At 45.7% G+C, this 19,270-nt stretch overlaps 1 protein-coding gene across 1 annotated transcript; it reads left to right on the top strand.

Moving 5' to 3' along the window:
• The first annotated feature begins 435 nt into the window (after positions 1-435).
• Positions 436-12,819, top strand: LOC146830359 (E3 ubiquitin-protein ligase TRIM56-like). The gene is made up of 2 exons (XM_085604543.1): positions 436-622; positions 10,439-12,819. The coding sequence occupies exons 1-2, from the start codon at positions 543-545 to the stop codon at positions 12,630-12,632; spliced, it is 2,274 nt and encodes a 757-aa protein (XP_085460669.1). The 5' UTR covers positions 436-542; the 3' UTR covers positions 12,633-12,819.
• Positions 12,820-19,270: the final 6,451 nt, after the last annotated feature.

Raw genomic sequence — 19,270 nt, 5'->3', positions numbered from 1 at the left:
CAGAAACTGCGTCTGACATTTTGGGGCTTGCAGCCTCTCTTTTCTCTTGCAAGTACTGGCCTAGGAGCGGTATTGTACATAACACGCTCAAAATAGGCGTATGGACAGACAAGATAATATTCGTATTGCTTCTGGGTCCCAGCCCAGGACGCACCTTTAACACACACACAGACGTGTCCTGCAACAGTCCGCGTTCGATGTCCCACGAGCGGGCGCTTATAGGTGCCTTGTTTGCTTCAATACCCTAAATAGATCTCACGCTGTTGCACGCCAGACCTAGTTCCGCCAGTGATATGCTATGTGCGTTGCATTCTGGTACATGTAGTTTGCATTTTGAAATGTACTACTGCAAGTACCAGCATGCATCGGATATTACCAGCAATGGCTGCCTCCTTGAGAGCTCTGTCCCAGGAGGGGGGTGACTCGAGTCCGTGCCCCGATCACATACTTTGCCGAGGAGCCTCCGCCCGCGGGCTGCCCTGACTCCCAGAATGCCCTGTTCCAGATGCTCACCTGCAGTCGTTAAATAGTGAGCTCTGTTGATGCACCAGACCATCGCGCCAAGAGGTCTGTGCTGCGGCTGGAGAGGCGCTCTATGGAGAGGCCGCTGCTTCCCACGAGAGTAAGTGTCCGCTGGCCGCCTTCTGGGGTGACAGGGGCAGACCTGCCATGTGCACCTGGGTCCTGGGGGGTGCTCCAGGGGGGCAGTTACTGGCGGCAGGCCCCTTCTACTCCATAAATCCATCAGCTGCAGGATGTGTCCTGTTTTCTCCGTGTGGTTGTGTCATGCACACCTTGTGTTTTGTCTGTTACACCTGCTCACTTGATGTGAACAATCTTGCTGCAGTCAGTTCTGACTGTTCCAGCACCCCCCTCTCCCCGCCCTCCCCTCCCAATGTCCGCTGCTAGTTCCTGGCATGGAGGGCTATAGGCGCGCTGAAACCGAGTACAACCCACTCTGCCTTTCTACCCAGTGGCTTTTCAAGTGCTCAAGCTGCCCTTATTGCAGGGCATTTACAGTGTGGGTCAGCAGAGGGGTTGGTTCATTTCGTATGATGAGCGAATCATTTGTACCGGGCAGCGTCGGACAGGCCAGTAGGGCAGTGTGTGGGCCGTTTTGTGGCCCGATTTCTGGTCTGCTTTTTGCTGTTGACGTCTCTGATACCACCACAGACATTGCCTGCAGCAGGGACGCGTGCGCAGTCTCACGTACCTTGTAGAACCCTTAGACAGCTTCTCATTATCAGTGCGAAGCTGCCCCGGTTTGCAGATGTGGGCTACTTTTCAACTTTGATTCGCTAGCGGGGGCCACTTTAATGTTGGTGCCCGGGCCTATTTTCTGTCATAGTCCAACCCTGGTCATGGGTCCCGTTATTTCCATACTGCGCTTTCACATCACACTCCAATGAATTCTGGGAACTGTAGTCTTATCTGTGAAGCTGACACAATTAGACCAACGTTCCAGGCAGAAGGGTCGGACTGGGACGGAAAAGAGGCCCGGGCATCAACGTAAAAGTGACACCGCATCAGGTATCTACAAAAGTGGTTCATGATTGCAAATGTGGGCAGTTTTGAACTTGTAAAGACATGCTGTACATGCGTTTTGCACGGTTGGGAAACTGCATGTATTTCAGCTTGCTGCAGGCAATGTTTTTCTTAATATCCGGCAAACCAACAATAAAAACTGGTCCAGCAGACGGGCTCGCTGTCAGCCAAATATCGGCTCACTCACTGACCTGTCGGGCCAGGCCAGCCCATCGGGCACTGCCTGGTTGCCCTTTAGGCCAGTCTGACGCCACCAGGCAGGGGTGGAACGTAGGCCTCTGCAGCATCTGTGGTGCTAAGGGAGGGATTTGGGGCGACCCTTCAAGACTGCTTTGACTCCATAAATTGTGAGGGCTGGTGCAACCGGCCTACTATACGAGGACCGGTGTTCTTTGATTAATGCCCCGAATACGCGCTTATGGTTCATAAGCATCTTTGCTAAGTGGGGCTTCCAATGCATTTTGTCAGAAAGCCGTATGCCCAAATAGTCAAACATGCTTACTCTTTCCAATTGAGTGTCTTTTAGCGTGAAGTTGTTTTTAAAAGACTTGTGAGGATTAAAAGCCATAGATTTTGTTTTGGTGGTGTTTATGACTAAACCCCGAGAGTCACAAAATAGTTGGTATCTATCTAGAAAATGGTTCTCTAATATTCCCTACCAGAGGGATGTCTGTGGAGTCGCTTAGCTCCTCCAGACAACCATCTATAGGAGCGGAATATAGTTTCATAAAATGGTCACGCAACTCTTGGCTTGAGATCTTGTTAGATGGAGTAGAGGGGTCTCTACTATTGCCCTTACTTACTAAAGACCAGAACTGGTTCATATTTTTCTCCAAGCTAGTAACTTTCGAGCTCTGCCAGTGTGCTTCATCCCACTCAATTTTGGCATGATGAAGGGTGACCTTATACTCCCTTCCAGATGATTTGACCAGGCTGGGATTCTTTGACCTGATCGCTGCAGCTAGGGCTTGTCTCTTTAACCGGCATTTCTTAGTGAACCACAAGTGTTGCCTTTTTCGGGGACCGTAGGTTTATTGTGATTATGAGTAGCTTAAAAAACAGTACTCAGCTACTCTACGGTGCGGGAGTGGACTAAGGAAGCTCCTAAAGAGGATTCGGTGGCCAACATGGTAGCCTGTTACGCTAATTTACTTGTCATTACAACTTCCTTGATGCCAGCTAGCTTTATTTCTTGGGATGAAACATTATGCCATTTCAGATATCTTTTACAATTTGAAGGGGCGTTGTCTATAATGGAAATAGGGGCCCTAATAATCTGGGAAGAAGTTGGTGGGGTCCAAAGGGATTTTAACGTCCTACAAAGAGGATTGTGATTGCTATCGGTTGTAGGGCCCACGTACATGTCTACCATTTTATCCCATGGTTTCACGTCCACTAGGATGTAATCTATGCATGAAGAGGAACCTGCTCTATTAAATGTATTAGCCCACTGGGCGTCTGAATGGGTTCTACCATTGGCTGCTCTAAGCTTTTTCTAAATTGTCAGAGCACTTTGTTGGATTGCGAGCGAGGTCCATTTGCTTATTGGTGGGATGTTTAAAGGCGGAACCCCACATTTTAGATCACCCCCCCCCCCATATCCTCTAGCTCCAACATATCTACTAAACTCAGAGGCTCAAAGCTACAATTAAAATCACCTGCAACTAAGTTTTAGCATGAGGGGAGCAACTGGATAAAGAATGTTCTAAGATTGTAACAATAGGTGACTGTTGGCCTCCCTTCGTGCCTCTGATATAAACATTAAACCACTCCAAAATGCCCCCACCCCTAGGTCCTTTAATGGAAAGTCTCACGATATCTGGGCTTTGAGTTGGCTGGACCCTAATTGTGCAGCCAAGGGCTATGCTCACCCAAATGATCAATCCACCTGACGGATGCCCTCTCCCTTTTATAGTTGCTGGAATACAGTAACCAGATTTATAAAGTGGGACCAGGCTCCACGTCTCCTGAAATAGACCTATATCCTGATCCTCTATCAGGCTGTTCCAGTGTGGTAGTAGAAGCTTGTCTGATAACCCTGCCACGTTCCATGATAGAATTTGTAACTGCTGTGTGCGTGAAACCGGATCAACATCGGAGGTACGGGTTAGAATCCCGTTATATCCTATGGGATTTATATTTCAGAAGACGGGATATCAGTCACCGTTGTGATGGAGACACCTGTCCGACAAGATCTTAATCGGGACCAAAGTATTTCTAGACCTGGGACAAGACCACACCTAGCAATTAGGGTTGTCCCGCCACTTCAGGCTACACACACACGTTGTTTGCAATGAGATGTATATCACCCATAGCACACAGATCCCATTTAAAATCCCCTGCTGAGAGATGGTTTACTCCTGCTGAGTTTACTGCAGTACACACTGGAATACTGAGGGAGTGCCTTCTAGCGCAGGGAAAACAAATCATTAGTTTTTCCCCCACATCTTCACTGGAAGCAGCAATTACATTTAATATTTCTAATCTGAAAGCTCTACGCTTTTGTTGGGTGCACAGTCAGCCCCTTTGAATGCCACTAATATAAATTCTGAATGTGATTCTAAACTTTGCAATCGGGGAATTTTTGCAAAAGATGCACAGAATATTCCACAAACGTCTAAAGTTTACCCCTACATGACCATGAGATCCTCTTCTGCACAGCGCGCCGTTGGCAGTAAATAGAAGTGCCCTGCAGTTTGAGCTGTGGCGCAGGGAGGTTTGTATGATGGTGACTTCTTAAAGGCCTGGATGACTCCACTGCACAACGAGCTGAAATGCATGCCCAACTTTTTACCCTTCAGAAAGAAGGCTGATCCGTCAGTTACCGCAGTTATTTTGTCCGCTTCAGCATTTTGTATGCAAGGCTATAACGTAGATTTACTGCACTGGCACTTGAGGTTCAAAGGGGAAGGCAGTAAAATGTAAACCACTTTGAGGAAAGGTACATCTTCTATAGGATGAGATGCCTTTGGTCCATGTAGAGCACACGATGGCCCAAAAGAGTGAGAGGATTCGCAGAAAAGTGAACTGTGCAGCAGATTTGGTCAAGGCAGTGCTGCAAAGCTTTAAGGTAGCTTTAAAGTAAGGTTGATGCAGACATTTCAGTGGCACTACATGGACCACTACAAGTGGAAAATCCTCATGACTGGCTCCCCTCTAACTACGCTTACACTTTCACTGAAGACCATGTTTCTGTGGTTTTAGACCTGGGGTAGAGGATTGGCATATTTATGAGCAAGCTAGATTAGATCTAGTCGGAGCAGAAAATGAGCGACATGATGGCATCAGTGCTAGTGTATCCATGCTACACCACCAACATTGGTGGTCATAGTTATCAAAGCTTACAAAAAATATGTGCAACATTTGTCAACAAATGGAACACTTAATTGTGGAAAGACCAGCACAGACCCCCCCCCCCCCCCCCCCCTCACTGTCTCTGCTAAACCATTTTGGGTAATACTTCTCAACAAGCTCAATCTATTACAGAGCGTTAATAGATACAAATACATATTGGTTGTAGTCAGTTCAGGCTCTAAATTCCTTTCGGTTTGCCCAAAAAAAAAAATGCCCTCTCTCGTGGTCATAAAGGACTTGATGTGCCGAGTAGGAGCAGTTGATGCCTTTCATTAGGACACTGGTCCGGCGTTCGCTGCTAAGGCACGCTATGTCTGATATTACTATTGTTGTGCTTGCACCATTCCAATCTGAATTGGCCAGCACAGTAGAACAAGCTAACTGTATAGGTAAACAAGCCTTGACCACTAGGGTATTGACTAAAGGAGTGACCTAGCTACGTAGCCTTTATGGGGTGCAGACCAGAGAGCACTACATGTGTGTAGAGGAGCATTAGGGGGTGACACCCCATTCAAAGTGTTCTTCCAAGTAGTAGCGTAGGTGTTAATGTCCCTTGAAAGGTGGCACAGTTGAAAACTGGTTCTATTTCCCATTTCAATGTGTTACAGGCTGTTCAAGGAACTAGAACTATATTATCTAACGTGACGCATTCAGACTCTGCCACCAGTGAAGATAAGTTACAAATGCTGCCAACCAGTGGCTCTCTCCAATTGGGAGAGCCAGTTCCAGAAAAGATCCCTGACCAGCAGGTGTTTGGACCATCATACAGACCACCTGTTCCAGTTCTTGGGGTAGAAGGAACACTGACAGTAATTTTGCCTACATTTGAAGGTGTGAAAAATAACAGGAAGGCGTGAATCAATCGCATTAAAAAAAACATTATGGGGCTAGTTCTGTTGAGCAGACCCCCATCAACACCGAGGTGCCTCTGCAGAAGAGCAGCCAATCCTCTGCCTACCCTATAGGAACTACGCCAAGGAGAGTCCAACCATCTCGCAATCCTCAACCGCGTTTTGGGGATTGAGACTGGTGTTTGGTGTAAAGCTGGAGACGGCAGTTTCAACAAGCAGACCCGATGCAGCAATATTGAGGGTTGCAACCTCTACTATGGTTTCAATTGAAATTCTACCACTGCAAATTGTACTATATGGAAAGGATTCTGATACAGAAATGAGAATTTAAATCCTTCCTTCACAAGTCTATCAACTTTACAGATTGCTTCTTGTTTGCGGCTGGTTCTGTGACGAATCTTTTTCTACCATGGTAATGCATCTGGATTGCTACTGGACTTTTATCCATTCTAATGCACATTATAACGTTGATTTTTGATTTTAAATGTGGTACATGGAAACTACATTCTTTGTAAAACAATGCCATTTCCTGTGGTTCAGGAATTGCAGCTGTGTTCTTCTCAGAGCACAACCGTCTTGCCATGCTCTGAAAATCACGATCTCTGCTACACAGTGGCGAATGAGCGAGTTCCTTATCAGAATATGGGTCTAAATAGAAATTATTCAAATCCCTTATGTTTTCAAGATTTCTCGATGGCATTATTTCAGGTCCTCTTGCAAATTCATTGTAGATAGATCAGTCCCTAAGTGTTTACCAGCATTTAATTTCTTATTCCTCTTCAGATTATTAATATCCTTTATTTAAATGCACAAAACCACCAGGATCTAATTTGTGTTCTTCGTTACGGACTCTATTGCAGTCCTAGAGAAATGTAGAATTATACACACTGGGACCCTTGTTGGGCCCCTCCCATAACTCGTGGTTGACCTGTCCAAAAATGATTCCCTCATTATAATAGTTATGATCGATATGACCCATCTACCTTCTTCTCAAAAGCCAGAGAAATTGAAGAAAAAAAATATTCACAACCACTGATTTATTTGATGCCGTTTGACTCATTTGCAAAACCGGTTAAATATTGGAAGGGACTTTTAAATAAAGTGAGTGGGCAAGCAAAGTTTTGCAAGTTGAGGGCCTGATACCCTAGTCTAGATCTAAATCCAATCTGAAGATGTAAGGAGACCATCCATTTCAAAGATTAATCTGACGCTTTTCAGCATGGACATGGAAAGTAAACATCACTGATGGTAAATTAACTGAATAGTGCACAGTGGAACATGTAATTTAACTATGTGCAACTCCAATGGAATAGCCCGTTAATACTGATATGTGCCTGAACCAATTCCTTTCTAAATCTGCTGGTCCATAAGCAAATAGACTAGACCCTCGAAATAACATCTCTTCCCCCCCCCCCATGACTGTAATTATGTACAGTAGTGGCAAGTTATGCCCTGGTTATCTCATTCCACTTTGAACGCTGTAAAGGAATACATGTCAAAGCTTAGAGAAGACATGAGTTTAAGTATTTCATTTTTCTTTAAAGTGTTTTGGAGCCATAACCGGGGGGGGGGGGGGTGAATGATTTGTATAAACCCTAATGTATGTTCCAATTTATTTTATTTAGGGCCTCATGTAGGTAGCCCAATACCGGTCGGTAACGGCCGATTTTCGGTAAATATACCGTTACCGACCGGTATTTAGGCTTTTGATATGTAGGGGGATCATTTCTGTATTCGGTAATTTACCAAATCGGTAAAATTACTGAATCGGTAATTTTACCGATTCGGTAAATACCGAATACAGAAATGAGATGTAGGGGGAGTGTGGTGGGTGTGGGGATTCGTTATTTACCACCAACTGAAAGTTGGTGGTAAATGACGAATGTCTCAGTTAAGGCATTATTTGGCCCTTAGATGTGTGCAATGTGGCAGACACACATGCCCTCAGGGCATGTATGTGTGCCACATGTGCACACATGCAGGAATCAGGGGTGCAACAGGGTGTCAATGTGACACCCTGCCACCCTTGATTGAGCTCCCCCCATTACCGATTCGGTAATGGTAACTGGCTTCCCGTTGATGCCTCCTGGCCCATAGGAATCAATGAGATACAGGTTACCATTACCGAATCGGTAAATACCGATTCTAAAATACCGACACTTACCGAATCGGTATTTTTTTACCTACATTACATTTACCGATTTCATAAATACCGAATCGGTAAAATTCGGTGTTTAAGAATCGGTAAATGTAATTTACCTACATAAGGCCCTTAGTGTTTTATAGAGCATGACCGGTTAGGGTATCGGAGCGCTTTAAAGAGAACCAGATTTTTCAGAGATTAAGAGTGAACGATCAGGAGTACACTTGAGGGAGATAATCTAAACGCCAGCAGGAGCGGAGGAAGACTGCAAATACACCAACCTCTGCCCATTAAGGTAACCGTGAAGTACAAAGTATGCAATATGCTAAACATTGTCCATAATAACAAAAAAAAAAATCATGTTTACATTTGCAATTGGTCAACAGCCTCGGAAGATCTGTGGTCAAACTCTCAGAAGGGCTACAGAATCAAATACATTACATCTACCAAGTCTTTCAAGGCTAACGGTTAATTTGCACGTAAAGAGCAACAGAATATCGCTAAGCCGCTGTTCTGTGTTTACTCTGAGTGAGGTTATGGAAAGAATTTGCCCATTCGACAAATCTTGGCTTCCTTTTTGAATCTTGACAAAGATGGGATTCTTCTGATGCTTGGTGGCAGTGAGTTCCAGATTCTAGGAGTGTCCCCAGGGAAAGCTCTAAGTTTTCTTCGTCAGAAGGGTGGTTTCAGCACCAAATCCCTGGCACTCTGGGAGTGTGTGCCTCTTCCGGATACCGCAATGTTATAAAGCAAGAAAAAGAAGTGAATTAGTGTGTAACGGTTTGAGTGTGACACAGGTAAATTTGAGTTGGATTGTGGCTTTGTAAGGAAGCCAATTCAGTGCCTTCAGGTGTGGTGAGATGTGGTTAAATTTGTTTGAACCTGTTCAGAGTCTTGTGGCTGCATTGAGACCGGGTTTTAGGGGAGCCGTTGAGATCTTGGGCAGACCAGAGAGGGTTGAACATCCATATTCGATCCTAGAGATAACTAATGCTATTCTGCCATTTTAAGGCCAGACATGTCTAGCAATGGTTTTAGTTTTCTTAGGTAGCTCAGATGAAACCTGGTGTTTTTGGCCAATGTGTTGATGTGGGCTCGCATGTTTAAGTTCTTGTCCAGTGTGATTTCTAGTGATTTGCCTGAGTCCATTATGATCAGCGTGCAATTCAGCGCAGGGATCGATTTGGTCTATTCAAGTATGTCTGTGGAACTTTTAGGAGGGGAAATTGGTAAGAATTCAGTGTTTTGTGCATTAAGCTTGAGCTGGTTGCTAGCTAACCATTGCATAGTCCGCTTTACAGCCTCGTTCATTGTCTTGATCTCCTCTGGGGGTAGAAATTGTGATGTAGATCTGTGTGTTAACAAAGAGGTATGCAGTTCCTGATATTAGCGCAATGATACTCCTGATGAGTATCATTACCACCATTTTGTTTTTATAATAGTTACTATTCACATTGTACACATTTAGAGTAGGGTTTTGCTTTACTTTTGAAAATATATTCTTGGCTTCCTAGTGTTCTTTAGTGTGCCTTACCATGATGAGAGGGTTTGGTTTCCCTTGGATATGTCACAGGATTGCTTGTTACTTAGAACGCATCTCAATCAAGTACTGCTTCATCTGGCTTTCTATCTTGTTGAAAATTTTGCAGTCTTTAGTGCCAGAAATTCCAAATGGCCTGTTACTGGGCAGTGTTCTGGAAAGAAATTCATAAAATGTATCCATACAAACTCTGAAGCATTGTGCCACGTTTTGACCTCAGTGTGATAAAGAGATCCTACTTTGAACGTGACTAATCCCAAATGATTGGTAATGACGAGCAGTAGTATTTGTTTTAGCAAGCATATTTCTTTATACTTTATTGAAATATCAATGAAGAAAATGACCTTTCTGGTAAACTGCTCCTTAGTAATTTTACGCAATTGTGATTATTAAAAAAAAAAAAAAAAAAAAAACAATTCTGTTTAGCTGTGATTGATCGGTAACACTGTTACAGGCATAGGGATGCAATACAGAAAGGGTAGGGAGAATGCAACTGGACGTAATCTAACATAGCCATCATCAGAAATTACCCTTTAACAAAAAGGGGAAATCAAGCCTTGTGATTGAACTACATTATGCAGCGTTTTTGCTGGGGTAAAAGATCTCCATGATGGGGTGTTAAAATTAGCTTCTATGTTTTCAAGCTTGAGTTGTGGGTGGTTGGCTTTTATTTTATTTTTTTGGGCTTGTGGTAGTTCTACAGCTTTGATACATTTTAACCCTGGTGATACTTGTTTAGAGGATAAAGATATGCGAAATGTTCTCTTTTTTTTTTTTTTTTTTTTTTTTTTTCCTCATGATAGTTATTTTTTCCAGTATTTATTCTCTAAGGCATCTACATGATGACAACAGTAATACATAAGTGAAGTAATGCCAGCAACGAACACTGGCGAAACATCACCAGTCCCTGAGCTGTAATTAAACTCCACTTGAGATAAAAAAAAAAAAAGAAATTGTGTATATAAATGGCACTCATATATAATATATATTTTTTCTCTTCCACAGAATGGAGCACATGGAAGCAAGTCTGGTTGATGTCCTCCAGAAGGATTTCCTGAGCTGTGGGATTTGCTCTGACCTCTACAAGACACCGAAGCTTCTGCCCTGTGTGCACAGTTATTGTCAAGCGTGCCTAAAACTCCTTCTGAAGGATGGATCCTTGCTGTGCCCCCAGTGCAGCCTGATTGTGGAAGCCAAAGATGGTACCTCGGGCCTAAAGACCAACACCTTCCTCAGCAGCCTCGTAGACCTTTTCCAGTCTAAGATAAAGAATCCAGAAAGGAGCAGCTGCTCCTCCTGCCAGAAGGCTGTTAGCCCTACTTACCACTGCCTTCACTGCAATGGCTTCTTATGCCACACTTGCACCAACAGTGTTGATAGTTCTTGTGTTACTCTTGACCACAAAGTAGTTGACCTTGGGGAATTCCTCAGTGGAAATCATGATGCAGAGGCAAGACGGTGCCAGCAGCTGTTCTGCAAGGACCACCAGCATGAGCCCTTAACTTTCTACTGTGACACTTGTAAAATGGTCCTCTGCAAGAAATGCCACCTTCTGGCCCATGCCCAACATCCAGTGGTCACCACAGCAGAGGCTGTCGTAAAGAACAAACCAGAAGTGACAGCGATGATCGAAGGTTTGGAATCTCATATTCAAGGCATTGCTGAACGGGAGGAGCAGTTGGACAATGACTTTGAAATTGTGCAAAAAGCTGCTGCCGGCATCGACCAAGGCATCCATGAATATGTGAACAAACTTACCTCTCTGCTCCTCCAACGAAAAGAAACCACTCTGATGGAACTGGACCTGTTGTTGAAAGAGAGAAGGCAGCAGCATCTGTCCATGAAACGGGAGCTCAAGGGCCAGAAGGAGATGGAAGAGAGAACCAGAATATTTGCACAAATGGTGGTTGACTTGGGTAAGGATATTGACTTGCTCTCCATGATGGACGTGATAAAAGGTCGGATCCAGGAACTGGAGCGATTCACTCCACAACTATTTGAAATGAACATTCCAGAACTAGTTGTAGGTTTGAAGGAAAAAGCACTTTCAGAGTTTAAGCACTTCGTTTTACGGATCACCAAGGAAAGGTTTGAAGGAACTGATAATGCTGACAAAAGGGTTTCCCTGGCAGTTGCTGTGCCGCACAGCGTTGCATTGTCTATGGAAGGGAGTTTGTCACTTAATGACTCCATGCCTCCAAAAGAGCATATTCAAGCAATGCAAGTGTTCCACCGGGGAAATAAGTGGACCCCTAAACTTACTATCCTTCTTCAGGACAGCTGTTCAGACGAGGAAAGTGATGGCTGGTTGTACCAATCTGAGTCCTCTAACGAGTATGACTCAACGGATGAAGGCGCAACCTCCGATGGCGATGACTGGTTTCTGAACAAAGTGTTCCCTTCTACAAGCCCAAGGCCTATCTGTGTTGGAGGTTTTGAGATAAACCAATACATGGATTTTGCAATGCCTAAGATAACTGGGTTGACTGTCAATCGCTCAGGTGACATTATCATGTGCGACAAAGCAAATGATGACCTAAAATGGTTCTCTCCAGATGGGATTGCTGGAATCTGTATTCTTCCCCCTGAACCTGAGGGTTCCCTACCTTTATGTGGCCTTGCCATGTGCGGGGATATAATTGTATGCTCCTCTGGCTGCTATCTGCTATTCTTGACTTTACAGGAGAAATTGCTTCAGAAGATCAAGCTGCGAGGTCCCCACCCTCCGTATGCCATCGCATCATACAAGTCCAGCTATGTGGCAGTCAGTGAGGGAAGCTTGTGTTCGGTTTCTCTTTACAAGCCTTCTGGCCAGTGCGTGGGCAGAGTGCAACCTGCAGGGTGCCAGGGAGGCAAATTCCTCTTCATTGCCATCAACAGCCAAGAGGTGTTCATTGTCTCTGACTTCTTCCAGAAGAAGATCATCCTCTTCAAGAGGTCGGGCGAGATTGTCAATGTACTGGACACATCAACACCTCTGCTGAGGGAGCCGTTTAGTCTGTGCGTGGATTCGCGTGACCATGTCTTTGTGGTGGATCAGGAAAGAGTTTTGGAATTTACACCAGATGGTGAGTTTGGTCGAGTCATACTGAGCACAGGGAATGGGCTAGAAGACCCTCGTCTTGTGACAGTGGACAAAAAACGACGTCTGATTCTGGTTCATAAACAAGATCATGCTAAAATATTCCAGCTCCCTTAAAAAAAAAAAAAAAAAATGGAAATCCTTTGCCTTAGCAAATAGTTACTTAAGAAGCAAGCATAAAAGTGGGTAGCTTATTGAAGTTCTGAATTTTCATGTAAAGTTCTCTCAAATGAAGATGCTTTGTTTCTCTTGGAGAATATTGACTTTGGCTGGGCCCAATAAAGTGTTTACTTCAGCATGGACATCCTGATCTCTCGTTCAATTCTTCCTTCAAATTGCACAATAAGGCTTGTTGTGACGAGTGCCGCATAATGTGTTGGTGTGAACATTTCATAGCTGCTTAGTTGTGCATTTAATTTCTGATTTGCATACTTTTTGAGCTATTTCAGTAGTCCTATGAGTGAGCTGATAGTCTGTAGTTGTAGGGCATATTCAAAGATGGACATAAAATCTTGAATACAACATTGAAGAAAGTGAATACACATTAGGTGTGCTTGAGGGATACAGTGTGCAATGGTTTTCAAGCTTTAAGTTACTGACTCTTAAAACCTCATAGCATCTGCTGTTTAGAGATACTCTGCTGGATTCAAGCTGTTAGCTGAATTCCTAAGGATTTTGGAATACTTGCAAATTGTTAAAAGCTTCCACGTAGGATAGTGAAACTGTTTTAAATAAGAGTGCATAAAGCATCCGTGATCAAAAAATAGTATCCTTTGGCCAAACTTATCTTCTCCAAACATCATACAATCTATATGTAACATTCAAGCCTGATTTCTCACCTTTAGACGCACTCGTCCAAACTCAAGAAGATTGAACCGTATATAACCAACAGATAAGCAAAACAGATGAACTAATGAAAATATACAAATTGATTTATTAATTTAAAAAAGACTGTTAATTAAGGAAAAAAATCTAGTTGACATGATCCCTCACATAATTCATTGACAACCATCCTTTACACAGTGCAATTACATAGAGCATTAAAAACCAAGACAATAAAGAAGAGAGTATCTAACCTATACGAGCACATTCGGTCATTTACATATACACATCCATGGTAAAACAATGCAGTGGGCGTGGAACCTGGTACTTTGGGATTTATACTCGTTAGCCATCGCCCGTGTTCACGGATTGTGTGGTTTACTAGGCGTCAAGCACATAAAGCATCATACAGGAAGGGATCCAAACCAACGTCTATGTATTTCAATGCATACTCGACTATCTGTATGTGTGTGTGTATATATATATATATATATATATTTTTTCCTACCCAAAAATGTTACCCATGATCCTGGTATCTAGATTTTTAAGCAAGATACATACTAATCCAATAAGTGCACCTTGACCTTGGCCTGGTCTTTGACGATGTGTCCGGGACCATGTCTTCAACTCAGAGGAGCACACCCTCATGGTGACGGGACTACCACCGCTGTTGAGGGATTTATGCATGGAGCACGGTGGTGGAAGCGTACCGGGACCATGTCTTCAACTCAGAGGAGCACACCCTCATGGTGACAGGACTACCACCGCTGTTGAGGGATTTATGCATGGAGCACGGTGGTGGAAGCGTACTATGTCATGTCGGAGGCCTTTTTGCCTCCGACATGAATACGTGCTTACAGGCCCATTCATCTAAAGTTACCCTACTCGTGACGAACCCAAATCCTGAATGCTGACATCCTGTACAATTTACATGTACGTGTGTGTGTTATGATTGATAGCGTCCAGTGCACAAGTGACACTGGGCGCGGGTTTCAATTTTGGGAGTCCAGAGCCTGAACTAATAGTACAAAATGGCGAAGTTGCTTTTTGCAGATACCATATGTGTATTACTTGCATCTAGATGGGAGGTGGGAACACCAGATGTTGTAATGAGGAAAGAGAAGACTGGCTTTCGTTAACAATACCGGGGCACTCCCTGATACAATGGACTGTGAGTCTGACTGCATCTGCCGTTAGTTATATGCCAGGGGCTGTAGGGTGAGGGTTGCAATTTGTTAGGTAAGAGCCTTTTTGAAAGGGTGCAGATTCTTATCTTTGACCCCTCTTCACAGAAGTCAGGAAGAAATGGCTGCTGCGCTCTTCTTTGTACTTGTATGTTGGAGGCCTGGAATAGACCTCCTTCGTCTGAAAATCCATATAAAGATGGGAGCACAAGGCAATCTGTGTTTGTTGTTGTGGTCGCCGCTATCGAGGCGGGGGTGGTTTACTCGGCAGAGTACTTCAGGATGACTGGGCAGCCAAGGGTTGGTGCCACACTGCCGCGAACTCCTCCGTGGTCAGGGAACACTCACTGGAGTCCGATCTGAAGGAGGAATTCCTGGACCTTCCTGGGTGCCAAAACACCCTGCCTGAGAGTGAGGAATGGAAGCGCCACCAATCGTGCAGGAGGAACTAATCATGGAAGGGGCTCCTATAATTGACCCTGACATGGCATCCATCCACACTCGTTAAGCAGCACTACTGAAGGAGTTGTGGAGCCAGTGTGCGATCTTCATGCTCGTGGTAGCGAACATGGCACCTAGAACTGTGCCCAAGCCAAGTGGTAGGCCCAACTGAAGCTGATGCCCAACCAGTATACTGGCAGCGGTACTGCCAATGCCAGTGTGCTGTTTGGTACAGAAGACCACGTGACCTGAGAGGTCTTCTAAAGAACAGAGGTGCTTGTCTTGAGGTCCTGTACACTAAAGATTGCGCAGTCACCTGCAGGAGGGTTGTCTTTGCGTTCACTTAGAAATGCCAAGTACGTGCTGGTGTGAGCTAACCTCTACCGGCACCCCCACGGCAGCCTCCCAGCTGCCTAGGAGCCTGTGCGGCGATCCTCCAAACACTGCATGGCGCACTGCCGCCCAGCTCCTTTGAAGACTGCTGTGTTGGATTGCAGTTCCCTGCTACTGTAATGTGAGCCTTGCTTTCTCCGCTCGTAACCCCCTCTGATGTGCAGCCGTGCTACCCATAAGGCTCACCGCATAACACGTGGTGTCCGGCAACTAGACCACGACACCACATCTTCCCCCCCCCCCCCCTCCCCTAACAACAATAAACTTACTAGAACATTGCATAGGTTTTACCCACGTTATGTTGTATGAACAGTTGTGCTGCTTCTAAATGTGGCTCTCATACTGCTAGGGCAAAGATAGAAGAGGAGAGAGAGAGATGGAGAAAGAGAGATGTAGATGTACTATGAGGTCCAAGTCTACATGGCAAACTCTCTATTTCTTTGGTCGCACCACTAGCCTGCCTGTGCGGGTACGTGTGAGGGAGGCCTGCTCTTCCTGCGGTTTCCTTGTGTGAGCGCATTGGTTTTTGTGGTGTTATCTTCCTGGCTAGTGTCATGTGGGGTAAGGAACTGTTGCCTAACGTCTGGGGTGCCAGTGGCGTCCAATACTGGAGGTGATGTGTGCCGAGTGGAACTCTTGTTATTTCGTACTCTGGGGGTTTCATCGTCACCCCCCCCCCCCCCCATACCCCTCATCATGGGTCCTGATGCGGTGCTGACGGGAGATGCCACGTCGTCGATCACTATTCCCCTTGTTGTTTCCTGTTGTGCCACTGGATGACTTTGTTGCACTTAGCCCTTCTGCTGTGAGACCATACCTTGCCATCACTGAGCCTGGCCGAACGGGTATAGAGTTCCTTGATTTGTAGGGGTTTGCTGAATTTGCTGTCTCCTTTTTTTCCTAAGTGGCCTAACTTCACTTTGACCCAATCTCCTAGGGCTAAGGAGATTTTTCGCACACCGTGCCTCCTGTCATAGTTGGCTTCTTTGTAGTTCTGTTGGGCCTTCTCAATGTTGCGTCTGACCACGGCTGGAGACCACTTGCTCTGAAGTTTCATGTTCATCCACGCTAAGTTGTCCCTCGTAAAGGGTTCTCTTCCACAGAGTATTTTGAATGGACTGTAGCCTGTTAGTGTATGCATGATGCAATAGGCCCATACTCTGTGTCTGATTTCGGTTTCCCAGTTCTTACCTGCACTGATGGCATCCTGGACCGAACCCATGAGGACTTGGTTGAACCTTTTGGCAAGGCCATTTCCTGCAGGGTGGTACACTGGAGTGTATGTTCTTGATGCAGTTTCTTGTCATAAAGGCCTTCCATTTCTCCGAAGTGAATTGGGGTCCATTGTCGCTCGTGAGAACCTTGGAAATCCCTCCCCCCCCCCCCCCCACCCCCCAAGAATGCATTGGTCAGGAACGCAATGACCGCTTCAGTGTCTACTTTGTCGCATATTTCCACTTGCGGCCACTTAGAGTTCCTGTTGATGAGGACGATGAGATATTTTGGCACTCCCTAGGAGTCCAGGATGGGGCCCAATATATCGACTGACAATTCTTCCTAGGGGTTGGTGGGAGTAGTGAATTCACCCATTGGAGGTCGGAGCTTTGTCGGTGATTTGTCAGCAGTGGCGCAATGTTGGCACGCTCGGACAAACTTTTCTATGCTTTTTCAGCCTCTGTTTTGATTTCACGATCCCTAGGTGACCTTTATTCCGTATGGTGAGGATGCGGTCTATTACTACTTTCGGGGGGGTTGACCTTGTCTCCTCTGAGTAAGATGGCGTCATCACTGATGGACAGCTCATCGCGCACCTCCAATACTTCCTGGCCTCGTCCTTCAAATGCTTCTTCTCGGGCCACCCTTGAGTTACAAAAGTCTTCACCTCGGACAGTGCCAGGTTATTGTCGTAGGCCACCTTCCAGTCCTGCACACTGATGAGGGTTTTGTGCTCCTCTGTGAGCACCACCTGGTACTCATCCCATTCACTGTGGTGCGTCGCGTGTTCCATGGCAGCGGCGCGTCTGAGGTAGTCCGCCACTTTGTTCTTTTGGCCAGGCAAGTATTCCACGTCGTATACGAAATCCAGTAAGCTAAGCGTCACCTTGGCGATGCACGGGGTGGCTTTAGCGTGTCCACTGGACATGAGGGCTTTGATCAGCGGTTTGTGGTCTATTCGGAGGGTGAACCGGGAACCCCAGAGGTACTGTCGGAATTTCTCCATGGCCCATATGGAGGCCAGCATTTCTTTTTCAATGGCTCTGAACTTCTCCTCATTGGGAGCAAGGGCTCGGGCTGCGAATCCTATGGTGGTTTCGGTGCAGTCCTGTGGATGGCTGGGTCAGGACAGCACCCAAACCTTTTTCACTGGCGTCAAAATGCTGGGAGCGGAGCTGTCATATCCTTGCAGGGGTACAGCCTCACAGATGTCCTTTTTGATAGTCTCGAATTCGAAGTCTGCCTCCGGTGTCCAGTTGAACGCTGTTTTTTCCTTTAGTAGCTGATGCAGCGCATGTGTCTTGGTCGCAAAGTGCTTGACAAATTTGCTCTAGAATTCAGCTAACCCCAGGAAGTAGCAAACTCAGTCTGTGGTCTGGGCGCTGATTTGATGGCCTCTACATTTGCTTTCTTGGGAGAGATCCCGTTTTCACCTATCTCGTGCCCCAGGTAGGTTACAGATCGTAGGCCGAACTTCAATTTCTTCATTTCTGCTGTGAGACCGTACACCGAGAGTGTCTGTCTGTAGGACTGTCCTGAGGTTGTTGTCATGCTCAGTCTTCGTGCAACCCATGACGGGTGTGTCATCCTGGAAATATAAGACGTCGCGGCTGTCTTTGAAGAAGTTTGCATCAATTTCTGAAATACAGATGCAGCGGACGCCAGGCCAAATGGCAGGCGCCGGAACTGGTAGCAGCCGAATGGGGTCATTAAGGCCAACTGCCTGGATTTGGGGTGGAGCAGGATCTGGTGGTATGCTGCTGTGAGGTAGATTGTGGAAAACCACTTGATTTCGTTGGTTTGGACTAACAATTCATTGATTCGGGGCAGGGGCAACTTGTCCCAGAGTATGTTTTTGTTTAGTTCTGAGGTCGATGCAAAGGCGCACTTTCCCGTTGGGTTTGCGTGCGACTACAAAGAGTGCCAACCATTCTGCGCTGCCGATTGGTTAAATTATGCCGTTGTCTTCTAGATGCTGCAGTTCGAGTTGCACTGCTTCCCTGCAGTTGAATGGAATGTTGCGTACCTTGTGGCTTACCGGCGTGGCCCCCTCTTTCAGTTGGATTTTGTGTGTGAATTTTGACAGTTGGCCAGTAGTACCTCCGAACACGTTGGGGAATTCGTTCTACAAGTTTGCCATGTCTGGTGTGGGGGTGGTTCATTGGTCATAAGCACCTGTATGCCCCTGCTGGGTGAAGGTGTATGCCTAGCGCACCTTGGTCGATCCATCCGAGGACTGAGGGTCCTTCTTCTGCCACGTAAGGTTTGCCTGTGGTCTCCCGCCCTTTGAACTCAAACGTTGGAGGACGGAACCCTACCATTGGAATCCTTTCCCCTGTGAAGGTGACTGGGTGTACGTCTGTGGGGTGTAGGTGATGCCCTAAGGTGTCGGCCAATTTGCTGTCCCAGACTTCCCTTTGTATGGTTGTGAATGGGGACCCTGAGGCAGCCAACATGGAAATCTGAATTCCTTCCACGCTCACAATACATGAAGTTTTTTTTCGTACAATGCCATCTACACCCAACACTTGTTCTTCAATACATGACATATAATCGTCCTCACCATCCCCCACCCCTGCCTCTGGTTCAGAGTCGTACATGACTCATTTTACAGAGTTACTGTGGGGTCTCCTCTGTAGACCTTACCATAATGTCCTACAACCCCACAAAAGGAACATTTCACATGGAAGGTGGGACATC

The sequence above is a fragment of the Triturus cristatus genome, chromosome 5_1 (assembly GCF_964204655.1).
Source record: "Triturus cristatus chromosome 5_1, aTriCri1.1, whole genome shotgun sequence".
NCBI lineage: Eukaryota > Metazoa > Chordata > Amphibia > Caudata > Salamandridae > Triturus > Triturus cristatus.
This window is presented reverse-complemented; position numbering and strand designations above follow the sequence as displayed.